The 23,471-nt window shown below is 40.6% G+C and overlaps 2 protein-coding genes across 6 annotated transcripts in view; one reads left to right on the top strand and one right to left on the bottom strand.

Moving 5' to 3' along the window:
• Window positions 1-13,527, top strand: LOC116678164 (heterogeneous nuclear ribonucleoprotein U-like protein 1). 2 transcript variants are annotated; one of them, XM_032508230.1, is made up of 16 exons: window positions 1-260; window positions 749-1,005; window positions 3,260-3,553; window positions 4,218-4,431; window positions 4,591-4,664; window positions 5,795-5,934; window positions 6,518-6,617; window positions 6,724-6,836; window positions 7,054-7,317; window positions 7,635-7,757; window positions 7,842-7,970; window positions 10,219-10,387; window positions 11,162-11,425; window positions 11,714-11,859; window positions 11,951-12,172; window positions 12,627-13,527. In XM_032508230.1, exons 2-16 carry the CDS (start codon window positions 783-785, stop codon window positions 12,741-12,743), a joined length of 2,592 nt encoding a protein of 863 aa, XP_032364121.1. In that variant the 5' UTR covers window positions 1-260; window positions 749-782; the 3' UTR covers window positions 12,744-13,527. The 2 variants fall into 2 exon arrangements, with proteins under 2 accessions (XP_032364121.1, XP_032364116.1); XM_032508225.1 differs by having other exon boundaries at window positions 11,711-11,859.
• rasgrp4 (RAS guanyl releasing protein 4) overlaps window positions 13,375-23,471 on the bottom strand; it is a 16,922-nt gene continuing 6,825 nt past the window's right edge. Inside the window, exons 1-18 of one of the 4 annotated variants that reach the window (XM_032508238.1) lie at window positions 22,874-23,031; window positions 22,107-22,182; window positions 21,693-21,804; window positions 21,414-21,476; window positions 21,182-21,313; window positions 20,869-21,010; window positions 19,515-19,688; window positions 19,218-19,334; window positions 17,964-18,239; window positions 17,794-17,874; window positions 17,584-17,706; window positions 17,398-17,502; window positions 17,159-17,268; window positions 16,879-17,026; window positions 16,748-16,784; window positions 15,939-16,070; window positions 15,633-15,835; window positions 13,375-14,669 (exon numbers count right to left, since the gene is read on the bottom strand). In XM_032508238.1, the coding sequence (XP_032364129.1) occupies window positions 14,559-14,669; window positions 15,633-15,835; window positions 15,939-16,070; window positions 16,748-16,784; window positions 16,879-17,026; window positions 17,159-17,268; window positions 17,398-17,502; window positions 17,584-17,706; window positions 17,794-17,874; window positions 17,964-18,239; window positions 19,218-19,334; window positions 19,515-19,688; window positions 20,869-21,010; window positions 21,182-21,313; window positions 21,414-21,476; window positions 21,693-21,757 (2,019 nt within the window). In that variant the 5' untranslated portion in view covers window positions 21,758-21,804; window positions 22,107-22,182; window positions 22,874-23,031 and the 3' untranslated portion in view covers window positions 13,375-14,558. Of the gene's footprint in view, window positions 14,670-15,620; window positions 15,836-15,938; window positions 16,071-16,747; window positions 16,785-16,878; window positions 17,027-17,158; window positions 17,269-17,397; window positions 17,503-17,583; window positions 17,707-17,793; window positions 17,875-17,963; window positions 18,240-19,217; window positions 19,335-19,514; window positions 19,689-20,868; window positions 21,011-21,181; window positions 21,314-21,413; window positions 21,477-21,692; window positions 21,805-22,106; window positions 22,183-22,873; window positions 23,032-23,471 lie in introns of those variants that run through there. The other 3 variants (XM_032508231.1, XM_032508232.1, XM_032508236.1) reach the window with 3 other exon arrangements.

Here is a 23,471-nt window from a genome sequence, read left to right as displayed (position 1 = left end):
TAACATACACACAAACTAATCTAATATCACTCTCACATTGAACTGTTAAATATTACTCACATTTTATAAAAACGCTTGTTGTTTAGTTGACACAACCCTTGGATCACGGGGTTTAAATTGTAGAAGATCATACCTGTAACTATGTACTGGTCTTGTTGACTTCCGGTTGTGGGTTTCGGTCTGGCTTCCGACCCTTAGAGGGCAGCAGCAACACACTCATCTTTTATCACCGCTGACCCGCGCAACTCGCTTGAGTGGAGGTAGGCCTCAACCTAGTTTTGTTTTTATTTTAAATCATAACCATATTGTACACTTATAAAACTATGCATTTACTGCAGGACTTACATACAAAATAGAGAAACACTTGCAATTTGCATAGTTTTAAAGTTAAAGTTACTTGTCCTGCATCGGTTGTCGGTAACATTAGCTACGTTAGCTAGCGCTAGACTCAGAAGGTTACCAACGTTAGCCACCTAGCAATAACTTGAAGCAAATAACAAATATGCTGGTGATTCGTCCGCTATTTTTTTTTAAATCTATAATTAAGGGCGGTTATAAACCCGGGTTTACGCGGCTTATAGACATTTAGTGGAACTAGGTACAATTGCATAGTAGCTAGCCTAGCTAGCTAACAGCTAACGTAGCCTGTTTGACTGAGATATTCTGCCGCCATCACATTTCAGTTTGAAAGTTAGACATACTATTGTAACGTTAAGCTTTACTTTACCATTTCCCCCCTCTTTGTTAGCTAACAAATAAAGACAACACACATCTGAGACACAATGAGTTTTGACGTGAAGAAACTGAAAGTCAACGAACTAAAAGAGGAGCTCCAGCGCCGTGGCCTGGACACCAAAGGCCTCAAGGCAGACCTGGTGGAGAGGCTGAAAGCCGCTCAGGAGGCTGACGCTCTGGCAGATGCCTCGGAGGAAGGAGAGCAGGAAGATGTATACTGCCAGGACTTGCAAGACAACGAAGATGGAGAGGATGTCCAAGAGCAACAAGGTAAAGCCCTATTGATAGATTAGTTAGACTTTGAGAATCAGAATCCGATTCAATGGCCAAGTATGTGTGAACCCATACAAGGAATTTGACTCCAGCTTGTTGCTCTCAAAGTACCTACACATAAATAGACATATGGTTTTAAAAAAGGACAGCAAAGCTGAACACGGTCAACATTGGACTACTTTGTACGGATATAAGAAACATACGTACAAAACACATGTAAACAGCTACTTGAGCATTGCCAACAGTAAGATAATACGGCTATGCAAATGTATAGATTTTCCGTTCGTTGGTGCAAAGGGTAAAAGTGCAAATTGCAACTCTCTTGTTATGGTAGAGGTGTAGTAATGCATGTGCAGCAACTACAGTAGGCAGTGCAGATGAAAGTGTAAAAAGTGTAAGCATGGGAATGTGCAAGTAATTGTTAAACCTATACAGAATGGAAATAAGGTATGAAAACAGTGTATGCATTATATATCTAATATGTACAGTAGAGTGTGAGCCAGTTCTATTGCAAGTGTGGTATATTAAGATTAAGATTCCTTCTTTAGCCCCACAAAGGGAAATTACAATTTACACTCTGTTGTTATTACACACAGGCCTGAATTACACACACATGCTCAGTACCTATACATGCATTAAATGGAGAGATGTCAGAGTGAGGGGGCTGCCCATGGAAAAGTTCCCCGAGCAGTTGGGGGTTCGGTGCCTTGCTCAAAAACACCTTGGCAGTGCCCAGGAGGTGAACTGGCAAGTTAAGAGTTCATTCTCATCAGATCTATCTTGTTTGTAAATTTAAGCTTCATAAAATCAATTATAGACTGCATTTTATGCCTGATTTGAAGTGGTGTTACAGAGCAAATTTGATCCGTGGTCTGTACGGATCAACACTCACAATTCGGCATGCATGTGAACCGCAGATTAATTGCAAAGTTTAACCGTAATAACAGTGTGAAATAAGTTTTTACTTATTTAACACTCTGGTGCGCATTAAAAAAATAATAATTTGGTTTTGCTTCATTATTTCTAAGATCCGAAGTGTCGTCAAGTTTCGGATACTCTGTCCAGTTAACAAGCGTCCGTCTCCATTGCGCGATGTGCTCACTATAGTTAAGTTCCTATCCACTTCTCAACTGAATTATCTAAATAAAAAAATAAAAAACTCATGCGAATAAAGCTGGTGAATATGTATTTCCATCCAACGACTTAAAAGCGAATAAAAACCTGTGCGTAATGACATCACATGCTGTTTTGCGATCAAATTGATTTTAGACATTTTAAGGTGTTTCCAGCCATTTTTGCACTGAATCGCACAATATTCAAGTTTTTGGGCCAACTGACAGCGACATATCATGCTATAATAAGAAAACGACACTAGCAACACATTGATATGATGATGCAGATGCAACTTGCCTTTTTTTCCCCACCAGCACCACTGCAAGACAACTCTTTTTTTGAGACATGTCTCGCTGTTTGAATGCCTTCCATTTACTCCAGAGGACGTCCCACGGCTTGTCATAACCTTTGTTGGCCCTCTCCTTTGCGAGTTCCTGATAAATTAAATTAAAAAAGTCTCTTGTCTCTTCATTTGTCCACTTCCATTTGTCTTTTTTGACACCCGCCATGTGTGCAAACAGAGCAGAAATTAACAGAAACTTCTTTGTTTTGTTTTTGTGGGTTGAAGCCATAAAAGGACCTAAAACTTAATTGCAATTCATTATTTATTTGGCAAATAACGTTTCCTTTAGCTTTTATCGCATAAGCCGTATATCAATCAAGATAAAATCCGATGAGACGGAACGTGTTTCCTTTGAGTCGATAGTCATGAAATTCCATCAAATTTTACTGATTCTGTATTTTTCATTCAATATCAGTTAATTTGGATAAACGTGTGGATGGAAACATAGCTATAGTTGCAACTTCACCCTAGAGTCCACCAGATTATAGTTGTGAAAGTGCCTTTAAAGTAGACTGATAAATCTCTATGGAGGTTTGTTGTGAAAAGATGCAACTGAGCCATCTTTTAGATCTAAATGGACGGACTTGTTGAAGTTTATTTGACCCTATCTTTAAAAAAAAAAGTGCTCTTTCACAAACGTTGTGTAGATATGTCCAAAGATTTAATTAAGAGGTCAAGAGATGAGAAATTAAATTCAGAACAAGCTGTAAAAACAAGTTTCACGAGTGCATTGAGTTCATATTTTTCTGTTCTTACAAGCTTGAGAACTAAAAGTTTTGGATCTTCCCTTTTTAGATGCAGAAGTAGCTGAGGACGAAGGTGAAGGTGACGACGACAATGATGATGATGATGAAGGTGATGGTGGTGGCGAAGGTGTTCCTCAAGAGGAAGATGAGGGTCGTGATTCAGGTGGTTACTACGAGGACGAGGAGGTGGAAGGCGAGCCTTATGAAAGTCAACCAACTTCAGACTCGGGTCACAGCATGCCTGACCTTACAGCCGACGTTGACATACAGAAATCCGACGTGATGGCCAAGGAAGAGCCCGAGCCTGTTCCAGAGCCAGAAGAGAAGGTTGAAAACAAACCAGGTAATTTTCAGTTTTAGTATAACATGCAGTATGAATCATGGCCCATAGACAAGTATTTTGCCTACATTTGCATTTTTGGAATCTTCACAATTTTCAATTCCAAATGTCACTTTGGATTTTACAAAATAGATTTTGATCTGACTGTTATCTCTGAAGTGTTAGCAAACAGAGGAGTTGGATGTACATGGACGATGAGTGTGACGCCATAATAGCAAGACACAAGTGTAGATGGCATTACACACGCAGTTGACTAATCACTCACAGACCCTCTCACGCACATTGGCCAACTCTGGCAGAAATGTTGCAAAAGCAACCATTCATGCGGTCTGGAGCCCTGGGGTTAACATGTTATAAATGAAACAGGCAAAAACATGGCTCTGATAACTTGATATGGAATATGTCTGGGGATAACTCAAAATATTCCAAGTTATATGGTAAATTTGCTTAATCTAAGGGAATGCAGTAGCTCTGTGATGAATAATGTGAGCTTTATACTATCAAATTTTTTTATGACGCTTTCAGGGAGGTCTGAATTCAACTACTTTGTCAGCAAAACTGAGCATCTCAAAATGTGATTTATTTCAAAGCTGTTTTTTGATTAATTCTTATTGTACAGTTTAACACTGAATAGGTAGCTCACCAACCATGTTCATTCAAATTTTAGAAATCAAAGTGGAGGTGAAAATGGAAGATGAGTCTGAGGCTGCTAGAGACACACAGCAGGATAGTCATGGAGGAGAACATCCGGACGTTCAAGGTGCCACAAATCAAGCTGAGCAAGTCAAAGTGGAAGGTGAAAAAAGTGGAAACTTAAGCCGCAAGAGACCATATGAAGAGAGCAGGAGCTACGGCTACTATGAGCACCGTGAGGAAAAAAGGTATACTGATCTTTAAATTGGGTTATTTTGAGTCAGACTTCTAGTTGGTAATACAAAACACTACAATAAAGGAAACGAGCAGTTGTTGATGGGCATATTTATATGAATTCTTGTCAAAGAAAGTGTTATTAAAGGCTGTTAACTTCATAAATTTTACAGATCCCGCACACCACAGCCCCCTGCTGAAGATGAGGAGGAGCCCATAGATGACACTCTTGTTACAATTGATACATGTAAGTAAGAGGATAAAATGTAGCTGTAGGTGGATCGTGTTTTGTCTGCAGTGTAGTTACTGCTCCAAAACCTGTAGTGCTGCAACTCTGTGCCTCACCAGATTTGTACCCTAGAGATATATCTCCCCATAATGTGTTGGTACATTTCACGATGACATTTAAAGCTAAGTTCACACTCACAACTTTCAAAGACAACAGATTGCTGTACTCGCACTACCCAACTTGCTGCAGAAATCTTGCAAGTTTCACCTTTATTACTAAACCAAGATGATTCATATAGACCTTGTAGTTGCCAGAGATCTACTCTTCATTTTGGCCATAGTAGACCGTGTGGCCAGCCAGAGGCAGGTGCTGATTTAAACACACAAGAGACATTTTAAACCCAAAACTGGTTCAAATGAACCTTTATCTGCCTACGTTTTTCCATTACACAGCTTATACCGACCTTACACCTAATGACTTTTCAAGCAATTCCATTGTAGCAGACTTAAATCCAATATTGGAATGAAATTAGGAAAGTCTTGCTAAAGTTGGGGCTCGTCATCTTAATTGTTTGGTGCAAGGTGGTCATAAAAGTATTTTTTTTCTGTCTTGGCGTTCTGACAAAATTAAATGTGTTTGATGTTAATGTAAGTTTCAAGTCTTGGTTGTGAAGTCAAAACATGTGAACGTTGTCAACAACCAATGGGTGTGCTCCCTCCAGTGGCAAACTGCTAGAGCCAATGTTGTTTATGGTTGCTATGGCATCACGCTAAGCTACTTTTACCGGCTGATAAACACAGACCTCTGAGTACTGCCGCCATTCATCTGCATGCACGGAAGAATATCTGCAAACGTTCCCTTACGTTACCAGCTAATGCTAGTTGTAGCTAACTAGCTTGGTTCAATTTTTCAAAACGAATCTAGTCGTAGTCTTTAAATATGCTGACATACTTTAACTTTAGGTGTGAGATGATTCCCTTTAGATGTGAGAGGGTGTCAGACTTTAGTTTTTTTTTGTTTTTATGTCAGTTTTTTATTAAAGTCTTCTAGTTTGTTGTAGGCAAGTTTTCTGTTTATAATGCTAGCCTGTAATATAGGATTTTACAATCCAATACATTCAAAATCAATCTTCTCTGGCTCCCTTTCAGACAACTGTGACTTGCATTTCAAAGTGTCCCGAGATCGCTACAGCGGTTACCCACTGACCATTGAAGGCTTTGCTTACCTGTGGGCAGGAGCACGAGCTACACATGGTGTCACCAAGGGCCGTGTGTGTTATGAGATGAAGGTAATGAGTAATAAGTATCTTCCTCTAAAGTCAAGGTGATTTAAAGATGAGACAGCCCTGGGCTTCATGCATACAACCAATTAGATGGCTGGGCTTTCTTTTCTGACAGAGCTAGATGTTGTCTGGTTAAACACTGAGCTACCGTAAACAAACTTTCTGTATACTGTGTCCACATGTGACATAATGGCCCCTGATACATGAGACAGGCTCTGTGCATTTGTTTTTGAAACAGTGGATGAGCAGGCTTTTTGTTTATTATTAACATACAGTATCTTTTTACATTATAGTAAATAACTCTTCTGTTTTTTATGTTGGGATAAGCACCATATATTTGCACTTTACTTAGCTGTTGAAAACTAACATTGTGGGGAAGATTTTAAATTCCCACACTGCCTCACCTTGAATTAAATCTAAACACACTGTAATGGAATTTAGGAGATTTTGCTTGTTGAGCGTCATTTTACATCCTTGTTTTTTAAACTACCTTCCAATGGGATGTCTTGTTATTCCTTTATGGCACTAGATATTCCCTGACAGTCTTTTCTAGGATTGTTTTTGACCTGATTTGTCTCATGCACTTCAGGTCAATGAGGAGATTAATGTGAAGCACCTGCCCGGAAGTGAGCCAGATCCCCATGTGGTCAGAATTGGATGGTCACTCAACCACTGCAGCACTCAGCTGGGTAAGAGAAGCAATTGCCCAAGCAATCAAGATGATGTTTGATATGAATGATACTAAAGGTTTGGCCTAATATAGTAACAATGCATTTCATTCTTATTTTGTCATAGGCGAGGAGCCCTTTTCCTTTGGATATGGAGGAACAGGAAAGAAATCTGCTGACTGTAAGTTTGCAGACTTTGGTGAGAAGTTTGGTGAAAATGACGTCATCGGCTGTTACATTGTAAGTACTGGCAACAGTAATTTAATTCCATTATCTTCTTTAAGTAGCATCATATGAGGATAATTTGGAAGTACTGATTTATCATCCTATGTATAATAATTATAATTAGTAATATCAAAATATTTATGGTAATAAGTATGCACAATTCTCGTGTTTTGTCCATGTAGTTGACAGTACAGTATTAACAAGTTAAACTGATGGTGCTTTTCTATTTAAGGACTTTGACAAAGGTGACGAGGTGGAGATAGGCTTTTCCAAAAATGGAGTCTCATTGGGCGTGGCTTTCCAGACAACCAAGGAGGCACTGGAAGGCCGTGCCCTGTTCCCTCACGTCCTGGTGAAGAATTGTGCTGTCGAGTTCAACTTTGGACAGAAGCAGCCATACTTTCCCCAACCAGAGGGATACACCTACATCCACGATCTTAGCATGGAGGACAAGATCAGAGGCACTAAGGGACCTGCCAGCAAGTCTGAATGCGAGGTAGGGCAGCGCTGAAATTCGAAAACAATGTATGGCTCTTTTTGATTACAAAGTTAAATTATGATTCACTTGGATACAGCACACATGCAGTCCAAGAATGAAGTACAGTACCTATAAAACGCATTAACCTCTCTTCAACTTTTTCAGTGTTGGTTTTTATTTTTCACTTTCATAATATAGGTCATATCGACTTAATTAGAATTCTTGGACAAGTTAAATAACAGAAAATACATTTATATGGACTTTTTTTATTGATTGTAAAAGGAACTTGTACTATGAAGTACAATTAACTAATTTTATTTGTTCACTTGTTTCAGATCTTGATGATGGTTGGCCTGCCTGCCTGTGGAAAGACCACTTGGGCCATGAAGCATGCAGCGGCTAACCCTGAGAAGAAGTACAACATCCTGGGCACAAATGCCATCATGGACAAGATGAAGGTTGGCTTGGGACCACCACCCCCCAACAAACAGTCAAATAAGACAATGATGGACTATTAAACCATGTGAATATTTCTTCTGCAGGTGATGGGTCTGCGTCGCCAGAAAAACTACTCCGGGCGCTGGGATGTTCTGATCCAGCAGGCCACCCAGTGTTTGAACAGGCTGATTGAGATTGCTGCCCGCAAGAGACGCAACTACATCCTAGATCAGGTACTGCCGTCCCACCCACACTCTGCTCTGATACTCGCCACAGTCAGTCAATGTGCCCTGATGATCACTCTCTCTAATGGACTATTTATTTATCTTTCAGGGGGGCTCTGTGTATTATAGAGTAGAAGAAGCATTGATCACCCTTTTGTCACTTGCTTGTCATGTATTGTAAAAGGAAATGATTAATGGCTCTCATAAGTGACAGATATATTTCATGTTTTTATTCCTCAATATATTTGCACTTGCTATTTCTTGTCATAATACAGTATTGTTTGTCTTGTGAATTTCAACAATGTACAAGTAAACCATGACTATGTAAAGATGTTGAGAAACAAGTAAGCTCTGACTGGTGAGTAAGAAAAACACCTTCCGTTGCTAATTTTAATAACAGAGTTGATAGCTTTTTAAAAGCTATTTTTAAGTGAGATACATGGAACTTTTGAGTGTGTTTTTTAATAAATTGACCCTGAAGGTAAGTAATGACTAACGCTTTTTAGATTTTTAGATCCTTGTGTTCAGCAAAAGTGTATAAAGGTAGGTAGGTCTAGTGGACTGGAATTTCTGTGGACACTGTGAGTATGTGCAGGTAGGTTATATTTGTTGTTGTTGTCTTGACTCGGACTAGAGTTCGTATGAAGATCAGGTAAGTCAAGGTAGGTGTGCGGGGACCCGTCACAATAGCAAGTCGTTTGTTATGTCGCATTCTCTCGTTGATAAGTGTTAGGTTGGTTGTGCTAAAACAAAGTTTACTTCAGAAAAGGAGAATGGTCTGTAAAAAGTAAAAATTATTATTAGGTATGTGGTTGATTTGTAGATGTTAATAGAAAGTAGTAGATTCTGGCGGCACTATTTTTAGGAATAATTTGACAGATTTACAGATTTTTACAATGATGTGATATAAACGTTAATTGTGACTTTACTATAGAATTTATGCTAAAATTAATATTGTGTCATGTAGTGTTGAATTTCTGTGGCTCAGTGTAGAAACCACTGGTTACCGTTGAGTGGACAGGGACATTGTTGTTCATTACCGTGGTTACTTTGAATATGGTGCTGTTTCAAAAAAACGTTGCTGCTGTTGAGTGGTTTAACTGCTGGTGAAAGCTAGTCCTCTATTTGAATAACATGACACAACATATGACGTTGACTTTATTCTTAACATCTGCTGTGTTTGTACTGTAGATTTGGGGCTGTTTGACTTCTGAATCTAACCTGTAAATTAGCCTAATTAATCGCTTGTTAAGATCTTGTCAATTGCAACTGATGCAAATTTCAAGCAAACAAGGATTTGTCAAGAAACATCTTGATACTACGTTTTTGAGCAACATTTTGGCGTGAAGTGTATGCATTGGTTCATGAATATGAATCGTTTTTACAATATGACGGACTAGAGATAGTGGTTTTAAAGTGTGGCTAAGCTTGACAAATGACCGTATTGATAGAACAAGAAGTAATCACAACTTTGATGCATAGATTGCATTTTATGCCCAAAAACTATGTTCCCAAATGTCCTAATGCCCTGGTAATGGCTAATACTGGGGTTACGTTTTTGGTATTTTTTTTTACCATGTAACCAATACAAATCATATATCTCAGAATTTATTGCAAATCACAGCTTATAGCTGCCTAAATTTGCATGTGGTGGCTTTTGCGTTAACAATATATTTCCTTTATTTAATCCTATGAAAAGAATTTGAACCAGTATTCTGGTTCTGAACCTGAATTAAACTGAAACAACATTGATTACAATAATACAGCATGGTGTCACACATTTTATTATCCTAACTGCAGTTCTGCAAAGGCATAGGTAATAGATTTATATTAAGAGGGTGCTCACACCTCCGATGTCTCAGAATCCAGGAATAACACTTTTTACAACCAGTACATTGCCACTGTACAATGATAAATATGAATTTGAATACTTATTATTGATTGATCGTGAACGTGTATGTCTATTAAGTTATTGAGCGAATGAACGGTATAGTCAGTTTGAATATTCGTGGGGGTCCCCTTTTGTGTCAGTAATTAACATTCATCAGCAGCCTCTGGGCACCTGACTGCACAGACTATAAGGTAAGTCTGTGGAGTGACGAGAGGCCATTAGAACTTGAGTAAAAGCGTAGACTGATATCCAAGCCAAACCTCTCTCACTTCATTATTACAGGGTTCCAGCTTCCTTCCAGTGGAAAGCCATAACAAGTAAACAATAACAAACAAGCTTCTACTTCTTTCTTGTCACCATTGCTAGACAAATGTATATGGATCAGCAAGGAGACGAAAAATGCGTCCTTTTGAAGGTTTTCAACGCAAGGCTATTGTAATTTGTCCCACGGACGAGGATTTTAAAGAACGAACATTAAAGCAAACCAATGAGCAGGGGAAGGATGTGCCCGATCATGCTGTTTTAGAAATGAAAGGTAGGAATGCTGTGGAACAAAAACAAATAAAACACCAGATCTACTTTTTACTTTTCTATATGTTGTCTCTAAAAATCAAACTTGGAAGATGCCCCCTCCCCTACCCCCCTTCCCCCGTCATAGCCTTTGGCCAGATATCAGACCTGGACATTTTTTTAAACAGCCAACATGAATTTGATTATTTTTTATTTTTGCCCTCTATCTGTCACCTGCCATACAGCTTACTACTTATGCACTGCAAACTGAGACATGGTCCTGGCTGAGGGCATGTAATATAATAGTGCTATTATTGCACAATTTGCTTCCCTTAAAAGGATGTTTCCAAATAGCAAACTTACAAGCAGTCACATGCTGAAGTTGTTGGAAGTTAATTTGTAACAGCATTACATCAGCTGTCCTTGGTTTGCAGTGCTGTTTCCTCTTCTCACCAACCTTCTAGTTGTCCTTTTTGTGCCCCTCCCCTCCCCACCTCTACTGAACTACCTCTCCTTTGTCAGCATAAACAAATGTTTCCTCCATGTTCCCCTGGAGCTGATGTTTGTTCCCTTTACCTTGTCATCTGCTTTCATCTATCTGCTCTTAGTTTCTCTATGATTTCACCTGCCACTGTATGGTTGTAATTATTTTTCGTTTTGTCTTCCGGTGGTGTGGCTGCTCTGGTCCTCACTACAACCCCCTACCCCTCTCTTTCTTTCTCTCTTTGCCTCTCCATCCGTCTCTTGCTGGATGGGCTGTCTGTCTCTCCTCCTGTGGTCATGCCTGTCACTCTCCAAGCCAACTTTACTGTCCCAGAGGCTTGCGACTTCTTGGAGGCCGTGACGTTCATTGAGCTGCAGCGCGAGGAGGCTGAAACTCTGCTGAAGCAGTACAATGAGGAGGGCCGCAAGGCTGGCCCGCCCCCTGATAAACGCTTTGACAACAGGCAGGGCGGGTTCCGTGGTCGTGGCGGCGGTAGCTTCCAGCGCTACGACAGTCGTGACGGATCCCGTGGTGGCTACCAGAACCGCGGTGCGGATGGAAGCAGTGGATACAGAGGAGGTAAGCCGAGCTGTCGGTATACCTCATATGTTATATTTTTCTTAATCATGAATATAGTATGATATATAGTGTGTGTGTGTGTGTGTATGTATATATATATATATATATATATATATATATATATTATATATATAACATATAGTATGTTATATGTTGTAATAAATAGTATGATCGCTCGCTTAGTTCTGTAATTTGAATGTAATGTATGAGAGGCAAAACTACGGCTAGTATGTCGTTCATGGTAAAGTTACGTATATTGCTGTTGTAACATTTTTGTTCATTTAGCAGGCTACAGTCGTGGTGGCTATAGCCAGAACCGCTGGGGCAGCAGCTACCGCGACGGAGGCTCTGATGCACGCGCTGGATACAGCCGCAGCCAGCCGTCTGGAGGAAGCTACAGCCGCCCGGCCCCTTACACCAAGCCATACAGCCAGGTAATTAACGTGAGCTATCATGTATCCAGTTTAAGGAAAAACAAATGTAATTGTAGATAATTGAATTGTCCTGAACTTTTTGCACCTCCAGGGCTACAGCCAGAGCTACAATCAAGGCTACAACCAGGGCAGCTACAACCAGAATTACTACAGCAACTACAGTCAGTACCCGGGATACAGCCAGAGCTACAGCCAGACACCTGCCACTGCACAGACGTACAACCACCATCAGCAACAGCCCCAGCAGCAGCCACAACAGCAGGCACAACAGCCACAGCAGCAGCAACAGAGCTACAACCAGCAATATCAGCAGGTAGTCAATGACTAACAAAGCACTAGGAGGGTGGGGGAGTGAGAGAGTTTTCAGTGGACATAGATCTGTGTTTGGCAAGGTTATTAGAGCCCCAGTGGGGTAAAAAGCCAGACAGCAACAGTGGCTGTGGTTAGTTTGATAGTAGTTACAATAGAGCTCTACGGTAACTCAGTTTTATAAAGGTAAAGTTTCCGTGGTAGCGAAAAGTCAATCAAAACGCCTTTAAAATTCAAATTTTCTATGCTGTAAATCAGAGTTAGCCACAAACTATTTAAAGGCATCTTAAAAACCAGCAGGTGTTTTAATGTTTGACATAAGATAGACATGGGTTGGAGTATTGCTTTGGAAAGTAATTCACTGTGCCAAGTAATGGGCAAAAATAGAAGAGCAGGGTCAGCTTGTAAAATGTAAACATGTTCTCATTGTTGCACTTGCTTTCTGTTTCTCCCTCCAGTATGCTCAGCAGTGGCAGCAGTACTACCAGAACCAGAACCAGTGGAACCAGTATTACAGCCAGTACGGCAACTACCCTGGACAGGGCAGCCTAGGCTCATCTTCTGGTTCCCAGTAGCTTCGCTTTGCATTTGTACTTGCTTCCACCTGTGTCCTAAACACTCTGACCTCTGCATCAAATTGATTTTGTACAGTCTCACATTAAGTCCCTCAACCATAACTTTCTCTGTCTGGGTTAACACGGTAGCCTTCATTCCTTACCAATCAATGTACACGGAAACTGTACACAGTTTCTTTTCATTTTTCTTACTGAATGAAGTCTTACTCTAAGCAGTGACTGTGAGGTGGTAGATAGGTATCAAAACATTTAATGAATGTTATCTATTATGCATTTAATGTGGATGTCTGTTGAACTGCAAAGTCCACATTTCCTACAGATTGAAGAGTTAATTGTATATTCCTAGGATGCAAAGTGTGAAAATGTGTCAGGGCAGGAAAATACAGCAAGGCCTGAATAATTTTGCTTGTTTTGAGAAGCTTAACAAAGAACAAAATGCATGCTTTTTACCTTCACAGCCCTTTCCTCTGTCTTGCTTTTTACTTTTCAGTTCCCGAGTGATTACACCAATAGAATTCAAACATTATGAAACATTTTTTTTTTATAGGTGTCGATACTGTAGTATTTAAGCGTTAATCCAGTCTTTGATTGAGAGGAATATTTTGCCACTCTTGAGTAGTTGTATGTGCAGTTTTTTTTTATCCCTTTGTGATTGCTGTTCATTGAGTCCAGTAGTTAAATCTAGTTGTCAAACTCATTTTTTTTCTACCAGAAAATGAAAATCTGATGACCAGTTACCCAAGCTGTCTTCTTGTCTTTATACAATAAATGCAATTGTATACGCCTGGAGATGTTCATCTTTTTTCTGCCAAACACAGAACAGACTGCATGATGTATCATTGATGGTGTATCTTTCTCATTTTCAACAACATTGACATTGTGGACAAAAGACAAAACAAAGAAGCATTTAGCTAAAAAAAATATGCCAATTCTGTAGCATGCGTAAAGTTCCAGTGCAGTCCTGCTGAACCTTGAATGAACTGTTGGAGATCTTTGAAAGTCCAAAAATGTTGTCAGGGCAGGAAATAAACATTTTCCGCTGCTAGTTGCGGTGGTTTATGGAGTAGACTTCACAAGCTCCTTTCACAATTACCAACCAAACTAGGGTTGGGTGATTGGGACAAAGTCATAATATATGTAATAATACATTTTGTTGTGGCTATAAAAATCCAATATTGCTATTAAAAAAAGATATTTACATGTAATTTACATGTTTGTAAAATAAGCTTTGTTGTCTGGTCCTAACCAGAGACGTTAAAGGAGCATTATACACGGTATAGCAACTTCTATTGGTTGACAAATTGTCTCATGTCTTCTTATCACCTAACCCAAAGTCAAACAAATGGCAATTATAGAATTGGTTTGCAAGCTTACTTTCCAAATTCATGAACAGAGTTGTCACATAGCTTCCAAAGTTAAAATTGAAAATGTTAGTGTTAATTTCCTACCCTGCATTTATTATGTGTGAATAGGACCAGGAAACCCTTACGTCTGTCTTATGACCTTATGGATTGAGGTTGAATCTTAGCACCAAAGAACCAAGGCACCTGTTCTAAAAACAAAATGTGTTCATAAATTACAGTAGTACAATCAATGTTTGAAGCATTCACAATTAGCCAAACTAACAATAATGACAAATAAAAAATAATAAAAACATGACATGACCACACTTGAAACATGAGGGAGTCCATAGTTGCTGGCATTCTTATATGAATGGCAAGTAAATCTCATCAGTTGGACACAGGTTTGTAAGAAATGTGGTGGTGCCTGAATGTTTTTGTCCATGGAGGGGGGGAGATGTTACAAATTGGAGTCTCAGTCGGGCTCTCTGCTCTTGTCTTTGTAGAGATGCAGCTCCTCCATTTTCTCCTGCAAGAAGGAACCGGGCATGGAGCAGCCTCGGGTCCTTTGGGGCAGTGTGTTGACCTATAAATAGGAAAGACAAATTACGAAAATTGTTCTCAAACTCAGTAACAATTTTTTTTTCTAGTGATAAAGCTTATATAAAAAAGTTGGTTCATCCCAAATCTCACACAAACAAAAGGAAATGTTTCATTTCACACTGAAGAGCCATACAAAGATTTATATGCAGAGAAAATCATCCTTTTAACCACTGTTGACAGTGTTGTCTGTGGGTTATCCTGAGACAGGAGGTTTCTTTTCTTTTTTAAAGATTATATTTTGGGGCTTTTCCCTTTATTTGATAGTGACAGTAGATAGACACAAAAGAGAGGGGATGACACACTTACTGTGTGCCCAACAAAAAGGTGTTCCTATAGAGAAACCTTTTTTTTTTGTTCTCAAATTCTGATCAGCAAAAATGTAATAGTATTTACCCCCTTTGTACTTTAATTTTTTAATTTATTGTATTTTTAATTAATTAAATAAAACTACATGTTTGGCGTTGGGGGTATGTCAACAGAGGCTATTTTAAACTTCATCACAACTTATGGTATGAAAATCCTTTGAAATATTGCTATAATCATGTAATAATTCTACACATAGTGGCTTTAAATGATTGTAAAAAAAGTGTCTGTTACTTTGTAAATGTAAGTACACCAGTGGAATTTAAACAGATTTTACAGTGTGGTCAACTTCTTCAGGGAAATTACAGTAAGGTGAGTAATTTAAAGTAGTACAGTTAAACTCCAGGCAGCCAGTATTGGTGTTGGACTTATCTTTTATTAGCTCCTGAGGGAGTCACAGCTGGAACTCTGACTGTGTAGCGTCTCTACCTTGGTATGACCCCACATGAAGTCACTCTAGAATTTTTGCACTGACACACTGATATGTCTTCAGTTGCTGAGGTCATGAGCATTAGTAAAACTAAGCTACAAAAAAAACAGAAAAGCATGAGAAACTATGGCCTGCACTCACATCCTATCTCACCTTTCTCTCTGGGGATGCATGTACAAGAGAGTTGTGGTGGTTTCCCTTCTTGTCCCTTTTCTCAGGTGTCCACACTCCAGGATCTGTCTGAGTGGAGCGGTCCAACAGCGTTGAATCACCGGTGTTATTTTTCCAAGGAGAGGTGCCTTGGTTATTTTCTGTCTCGTTACATTGGGGGAAAACAAAGGCCTCCTCCTCTGAGCCTGACAGGGAACAATGAGCCATTAGTGTGTTGGGTTTGAGGTCATTTAATAGGAAGGGAATTTTCAGGCGTTGTGTTCTGCATATGATAGAGAAAGGTCTTACTCCAGTTATTGCCCTTGGTTCTTGACTCGGGGGCCGGGGTGCACGGGCAGGACCCAGTTGTGTTTTTGTGTTTCTTCAAACACTCTATTCCCACCAGGTCTCTACAGTGTCTGTGACAGTTTATTCCACAGTCTGCGAGACAGAAAAAAAATGTTAAGAGAAGCAGTGCTACCTAAAGGATCAGTTCAGTCAAACTATAAAAGGTCTGTCGGTTCAAAGCTTTGAGGACCACAAAATAAATGGATTTCACATAGCAGGGTGGCAGCAAAACTCTCAGAGAAAGATATGTCAAAACCTGGACCAAAATAAGAGCGAGCTGACCCTTATTACATGGGGCTCTGACGAAGGCGGTGGCGATTTTAGACCTTTTTTAGGGGGGCTCAATTTCATCTCAGCCCTCCTAAAAATTATAAAAACAAAAACCAATTCTTCAATTCACTTAGACTTGAGGGCAAACAATTACAGATTTAAAGAAACAGGTTTAATATCCTGTGTCGCTGTCGCCAATGCAATGCACCTAAAACCCAGTCAATGACATTTTTTTTAAATTAATTTTTAATTTTATTGTTTACACAATCACTTTATTATTTTATATTTATTACCTCATTATCATTTCAGTTTTTACACATGTTAAATATTTAGCAGTAACATATTCATGTAGTGAAATTACTGATTAAGTGTGTGTGTGTGTGGGGTGGGGGGTGGGGGGGCACTATATTCGTGTCACATTCTTAAAGGACGTAGACCGCCCCTGGACAAAGGTGATTACTCCTAAATGAAGGATAAAAGGGCATGCATTGGGAACTCACCTTTACAGTGGTAGCCCTGTTTGATGACTCCCCACAGCTACAAGGGGACAAACATGACACATGTGATGTTGCTGTTTGATTGTATAGATACACATATTTAACAACAAAGAATATACACAATGGATACTCACAAAGCCTCTACAAGTCTCACAAAAAGTCGGCCGTTTATATGTGGTTTCATGGAAGTTATGTGCCTTGAAGTTGTAGCCCAGCTTGGCACATACAGACATTCCCCTCATGAAGTAAGAGGTGATTTCCTCACGGCTGATTTGTCCCTCCCTGGGCATTTTCCAAAGTGCAACAACAAAAGTGAGTAAGCAGGTAGTTTTTTTTAATTTATTTTTACAAACCATTGACGTCATGTTGTTTCGTGTTTTCTCTGTCCTTTTGTGCGTGTCGCAGCTTCCTCACCTGTCAGTTTCGTGAGTGCAGAAGGAGAAGGGGAAGTTGGCTGCTATTTTCTCAAAGTCCTCCAGTGAAATGTAACCATCCTGACTCTGGTCGTAATTTTTCATTATGGACTGCAGGGGGCAACAGAACAATCAGACGTTCGGTTGCGCTTGTCAAGGAGCAGTTGGTTAGTTCTGCTTTAAGCTGCCAAGTAATAAGGAAGTGAAAGACAGAAAGTTGTTGCAGTGTCACATACTCACATCCACCATCTGCTTGACGTGCTTAGATATGGTGTTTGGGTCGAGCCTGGGGGTGACCCCTGAACCCCACTCTGCCACTACAGGCGGTTTAACCGGAGCTACAGGCTGGGGAGCGACAGATGCAGCGATGAGACATAAAGGACTGTACATGTTAGAAACAAGAAGAATAAATAAGAGTACACCCACCACATAACACGCTTCCCTAACGTACAGCGCTTTGATGTGGCTGATTTTGATGTATTCGGCACCGAGCCTGTGCTTTTGTTTTGAAGATGTTACACCCACAGAGAGCACACACATGTCTCTCCTCTTGTGAAAAGAGGTTGAAACAAGTGTGAGTCTGATGGTGCTAGATAGAGCTCATCTTCAAAAAGAGGAGTATGTGGCTCTACTGACCTGGATCTTCGTGTTCTTGGGTTCCTTGGTGTATGAAAGTTCATATATCTCATCTTCAGTGTAGTATAAATCTAGAGAGAGCTGAAGCATGGAAAGAACATGATTTTAATATGTTTTTTTTTTTGTGGAATCTTTTTTATTTTTTTGGAATCTTGGTATCTGTCTGGTACCGTGAGCAGATGCAGAAGGTCTTTGTTGGCCTCGAAGGGCGGCGTGCAGGTGTGAATGGCCACCAGGTCGTTGATGTTGCTGTACAGGTGCTGCAGTTTGCTCAGGTTGATCTTGTCCTCGTCGATGTAGTTGGGCAGGGCCTCGTTCAGGGAGATCAGATCCTTCAGGTGGACGCCCAGGATGGGCACCTTGAAGCCGACACACTCGTTGTAAACCCGCCGGTAGTTGATGTAGTTGCTCCGCGAGGAGAGCAGCTCGGTCATCTCACTCAGGGCCTGAGAGAGGAGAAAGATCAAGCCGTTGGCGTGTTTAGAGTTCAGTATAGCCTTAGAAAACATTAAATAAGATAAGATAAGATCCAACTTTATTGTCTGTTCACACAGAAAATTTGCATCGTCTGCTCCAACAGTCAACAGATAGTAAAAAACACAAAACATAAAAACCATCTGTATGGTCGCCCCAACAAAGTCTGCCACACCTTTCCGTCACCCACACCCACAACCACACACACAAACACAACCACACACACACACACACACACCCACACACACACACACACACACACACACACACACACACACACACACACACACACACACACACACACAAACTCTTCAGGGTTTTTTTTAGGTGTCAATTGTTGCTGTGCTTTTTTCTGCTATCACCTGATTCACCACTAAAATCCACTTTACCACTAGTTTTACACTTGAAGAAAAAAAATCATGGTCAATACACCTCATTTATATGAAATTATCCCTTATTTGTGAGTAAAAAAAAGCTGAAATTATGAATTATTTTGAGAAATAGTTACAATTAAGTGGATAATCACAGACTGTCAAAGTTTAGTCAGGATACTCTTTAGAAACCATTTCATTGGTTTTTCAAATGCTACAAAATTTAACAAAACACCCCAAATTCTGTGAAAGTAGTGATCCGATGCTTGATTTTACTTGCAGAGAGCGTCGGATGGAACAAACAGTTTTTTGGGGGGCAAGAAAATAGGAGGGTGAAGTGATGATGAAATACAAAAAAAGCTTAGCCAAAATATTCAATATGACATTCTGTCAGCACGTAAAACTGGTGACAGGTGAAAAGGCGGAAAAAAATCACCATGACGTGAAAATCTTTCAGCTACAAAACATCAAAGTTCAAGAAGGGGGATGATTCATGAAAGAAAAGTTGAATTTGTATCACTCTGTGGTAATGTAGTCGTCAACAGATTGACTCATGGGTATGTGTAATATTTGAAAAACCTTAGTGATGTCAGGAGTCAGCAGGTTGGAGGTGTCTTTAAGGCGGGAGATTGAGCTGTGACAGAGGCCTCCAGTCACTGCCATTAGAGTGTTAAAGTTTTGCAGAGCTCGAAGTTTCTGTGAAGGAAAGCGCAGAGTGGACAGCCCTCAAAACCCAATCAGTTCAAGCCCGAATTCTGAGAATGAAGTCAGACTTTTGACTTTTTTTCTAAGAATTCTGACTTTAAACTCAGAACTCAAATACATTATTTTACGTGTGGCCCCCTGTGTGATGTTTGCTCCCTCAGGCAGTATTACCTGAGCCACATGAATGAACTTAGTGAAGACCTGGGCTCTCTGCTGGGCCGTGTGTCTGCTGAGGATCATCAGCTGGACCCACTGGGAGACTCCGTTACACATCATGACCGACCGCTCCAGGGCAGGGTTGTCCCTCACCGAGCCTCGCACCACGTAGCTGCGGTAGTCCAGGAACTGGCCAATCAGATAGCGGTGGTCAGGCAGGAAACACCATTTGCACTAAGTTCATCACTGATTTCTGAAGTGTTTTAGCAGGTAAGAAATCTGTCACCAACTCATCGCAAGAGCCGATCATATGTTGTTCCCATAATGGCTTTGCTACTGAAAACAATTGTCTAACATCTGGAAGGAGCATCTTAATTCAGAACAAAAGGAAAGATACTATTTGGGGGGATTGAGAGCTCCACTTTTGAGCAAAATTGAAATTTTAAATGTCAGACTTTTTCTTCACAGCAACAATTTGTGCCTTTTCTGCATCAGTTTACGGTGCAAATGTCTTTACTTATGTGAAGGAAATTATAATAGGTTTTTGGAGTCAGTTTCGGTTATTGGGGGGCTTGTAGCCCCTCCACCCTCCCCCCCCCCCCCCCCCCCGTAAATTACAGTTGTGTCTACTTCTCATGTAAATATTAATATATACATGTGTAAATGGAAGATATGCTCTGCAACTCTTTTCTTCTTTTTTCTATTTCTTCTATTGTACATATTGTACACATTTGTTATGTTTTTTACATATTCTTTAGTTATATGTCTATTCTATATTTATGTTCCCAACTGTTACAGTGCTTTGCTCTATTGTTTCTTCCTTTTTTATGTTTATTGTATGCACCAAACACCAAGGTAGCTTAAAGCAAATCTCATTGTGATTGTGATTCTGATTTTTTCACAATCTGGCAACTCAAAAGTTGTTCTTCTGAATGTTTTATCACTGATACCAAAGATATTTAAAAAAGACTTTGTCCATAGAAGGTGTTGTCATTAAACTCTCCAGAGCAGGGGATCGATTATAATAAGAATAGATAAATAATCATAATGCATTTTGTAACACCTGCGCTTTGGTAACACTCAAAGCCACTGTACAGGGTTTTTTAATACACATACTACAAAAAATCACACACTAAAACACACACACTAATCACACATGAAAAGGTGTGTTTTGACTTGTGATTAGAACTTGGACAGATTATATATTTTATGTTGTATGCCATTTGGCATTTCAATTGGTATTTGGTCAATTAAAGGTGCAATTTAATTTTCACGGTATGCGCTTTCACCTATTGTGTTTTTGGCCAGTCATGGCCTCATTAAGCAAAGCAAGAACACCAATTAGTGAGAAGTTGCTCACTGAACTTACTGAAACGTTACAGAAGTTCTTGAACTCCAGGTAGCTGAGGTGCTCGGCCATCTCGTCTGGCTCCATGTGGTCAAAGATCAAAGACACCTTCCTCTTCTTCACAGACGGCGAAGGTGCCTGGAATATGTTCCCATGAGGGCCTCTAGGAAAAGAAAGCCAAGCAACAAGACAAAAATAGATGTTTTTTTTTCTCTTCTATTTTTAAAGAAAAACCCCTATTTTCTATTTATATAAAAAACTTGCTCGAGTTGTGGCCAAATACGCAAACCCCAATTCCCCCCAGGGCATTGAATCAACTCAAAACATGGCTCACAAGCAGGAGGTGTCAAGGAGCTGCGAGTGCGTCTTCTGTCCGCCTGACCGCACCAGTGCCCACAGGTCCCCCATGGTCTGCTCAAGAAGGGGGTCTGCCTCGAACACCGCCGGGAACTGGCTGATCCACTGCCTTTCCACGAAGCAGGACAGAAAATATGCTTACATCCCGCAAATAGAGCAGGAAAACCAGTTCTGTCACAGTCTATCATACAACACACTCACTCACTCACCTGATAAGGTGGCAGATCTGCGTCCGCCTCAGTCCTCTCTTGTCCAAGGGGCAATCCTTATAAGTGAGAGAAAGAGTCAAGGAACTCACTGTATCAGATAGGGAACAACATTACACCAAACACCAGCAGGGATATAGATAATTTAAATCTGCTTTGCAGACAAGGAGCGCAAAACAAAGCTATGCCTGTTTCCTGATCTGATTAATGAACGTGCACATGTGATTGGGAGCAGTGCACCGGTGGGACCGGAGAACTGCACTGAGTGACAGTGGAGGATATAGGGTGAGAAGTTTCTGGGCGAACGTCTGAGATGGCACAACCCAACTGTGCATCATCAGGGTCATGTGGACCAGCTGGGACCCTCTAGGGCTGGAAAGCTTCCCCTCTGTATCTGCAACCAAAAACACAGCGGCACAGGATTAATGTGGTTACAAACAAACAACAGCTAAAACTGTGGGGCTGCACGGTGGCTCAGTGGTCAAGCAGCTCAGTCCAGTTCATTTCAGTTCATTTCAGTCAGTCAGTCAGTCAGTCAGTTAGTTAGTTCTATTTGAGTGGGTTTTAGATTTTCATATTGTTTTGTTTTTTTCCAGGTGCTTTGTTTTTTTCAGTCACACCCCGGAGACGTGCAGCTCAAGTGGATTGGAGATTTTTTAGAATTTCCTGTAGGTGTGAGTGTCTGTCTGTGTTAACCTTGCGATGAAATGACAACCTGCCCCGGGTGTTTTCCTGCCTTTCGCCTACTGTATGAGATACATCCAACTGTGACCTAAAGTAGAAATAAGCAAATAAAGAAAAAAGGTCTAGACAAATGTGTCTAATTTACTTGATATACACTGTACCTTTTCATCATACATTCTATCATAAGGGGACATAAAGAGTGCAATCAAGGGGTAAATAATGTCTCTCACTGGGTCGTTTAAGGTTGTTGGTAAAAGGGGATGGACTGGCATGTGGGTGTGGGTGTCACTACTTGTTGACAGTTTTTATTATTATTAGTTTGTTTTACCTTTGATTAAAAATGTTCCATAGATTGTCCAGATTAACCAGGACATTATTTTTGGACATGTTCCAGTCACATAAACTGTTCTGTTTGCTAGTGTGCTAATTACCACAAGGGGTATCCAGACATTTTGCTGTTGTTGTGTGATGTCAATGAACCAACCAATGATGAGAGTGAGATCAGTAAAAGAGAGGCAGAAGGGAGAGAGATTTGTATAGTTTAACATTGCATGGGAATAGCTAGTTGGCCTCTGCAGCCCAACAGAACAAAGCTTGATTGTATGAGACTGCCCTTTGTCTCCCTCCCTCCCTCCCTCCCTCCCTGTCAGTCTCTCTCACCCTGGATTCCCCCCCTCACTCTCCCTCATCCCGCATTTATATAACCTGGTTGTGATAAAGAGTAAGGACACATGGCAAACTTTGGGAACACATGCAAACACGTGGGGACAGAGACTGACCGAAGCTGTTTAGGCATCTCTGTATGAGCTCATCCAGGCTGGCAGCACTGGCGCTGGGAGCAGAGCTGGGGCTCTGCAGTGCCCGGGCAATGTCCTGAGGACTGGGACATGTATTCCTTCTGCGCTGGACCAGCTTCCTGCTCTCTCCATTGGGCTTTCTGAGAGAGAGAGAGAGAGAGAGAGAGAGAGAGAGAGAGAGAGCATCAGACACAAACAGGAGGTAACAGTAGCCTAGAAAGAAGTAGAGCAGAGTGTGGTGAGGCAGTGCAGGTCAGCATCTGAGGAAATGCATCTCCCTACATCTGATAAGCTGTTCTGCAGCGCTGCAGCTGCCGGAGCCCTCACGCACTGGCAGAACAACTGCAAACAACTGCATGGCGTTCTGTTTCTGGTAAACGTTTCTTATTTGTCAAATAGCTCACAGACTTATACTGACATTTTTCATCCAGATGTGAGTGTCACATGCTTCAGGAGAAGGTAGAATTGGTCCTGCTACAGACAGGTGGACTGTTGTTTAGAGTTTTGATGTTCATTTGTTTGGTTACAAATGCTAACACCTGTCCTCTTTGGAGCATAAAGCCCACATCTATCTATCTAT

This window comes from Etheostoma spectabile, chromosome 3, assembly GCF_008692095.1.
Source record: "Etheostoma spectabile isolate EspeVRDwgs_2016 chromosome 3, UIUC_Espe_1.0, whole genome shotgun sequence".
Taxonomy (NCBI): Eukaryota; Metazoa; Chordata; class Actinopteri; order Perciformes; family Percidae; genus Etheostoma; species Etheostoma spectabile.
The sequence above is the reverse complement of the archived record's forward strand: the minus strand, read 5'-3'. Positions and strand labels throughout refer to the sequence as shown.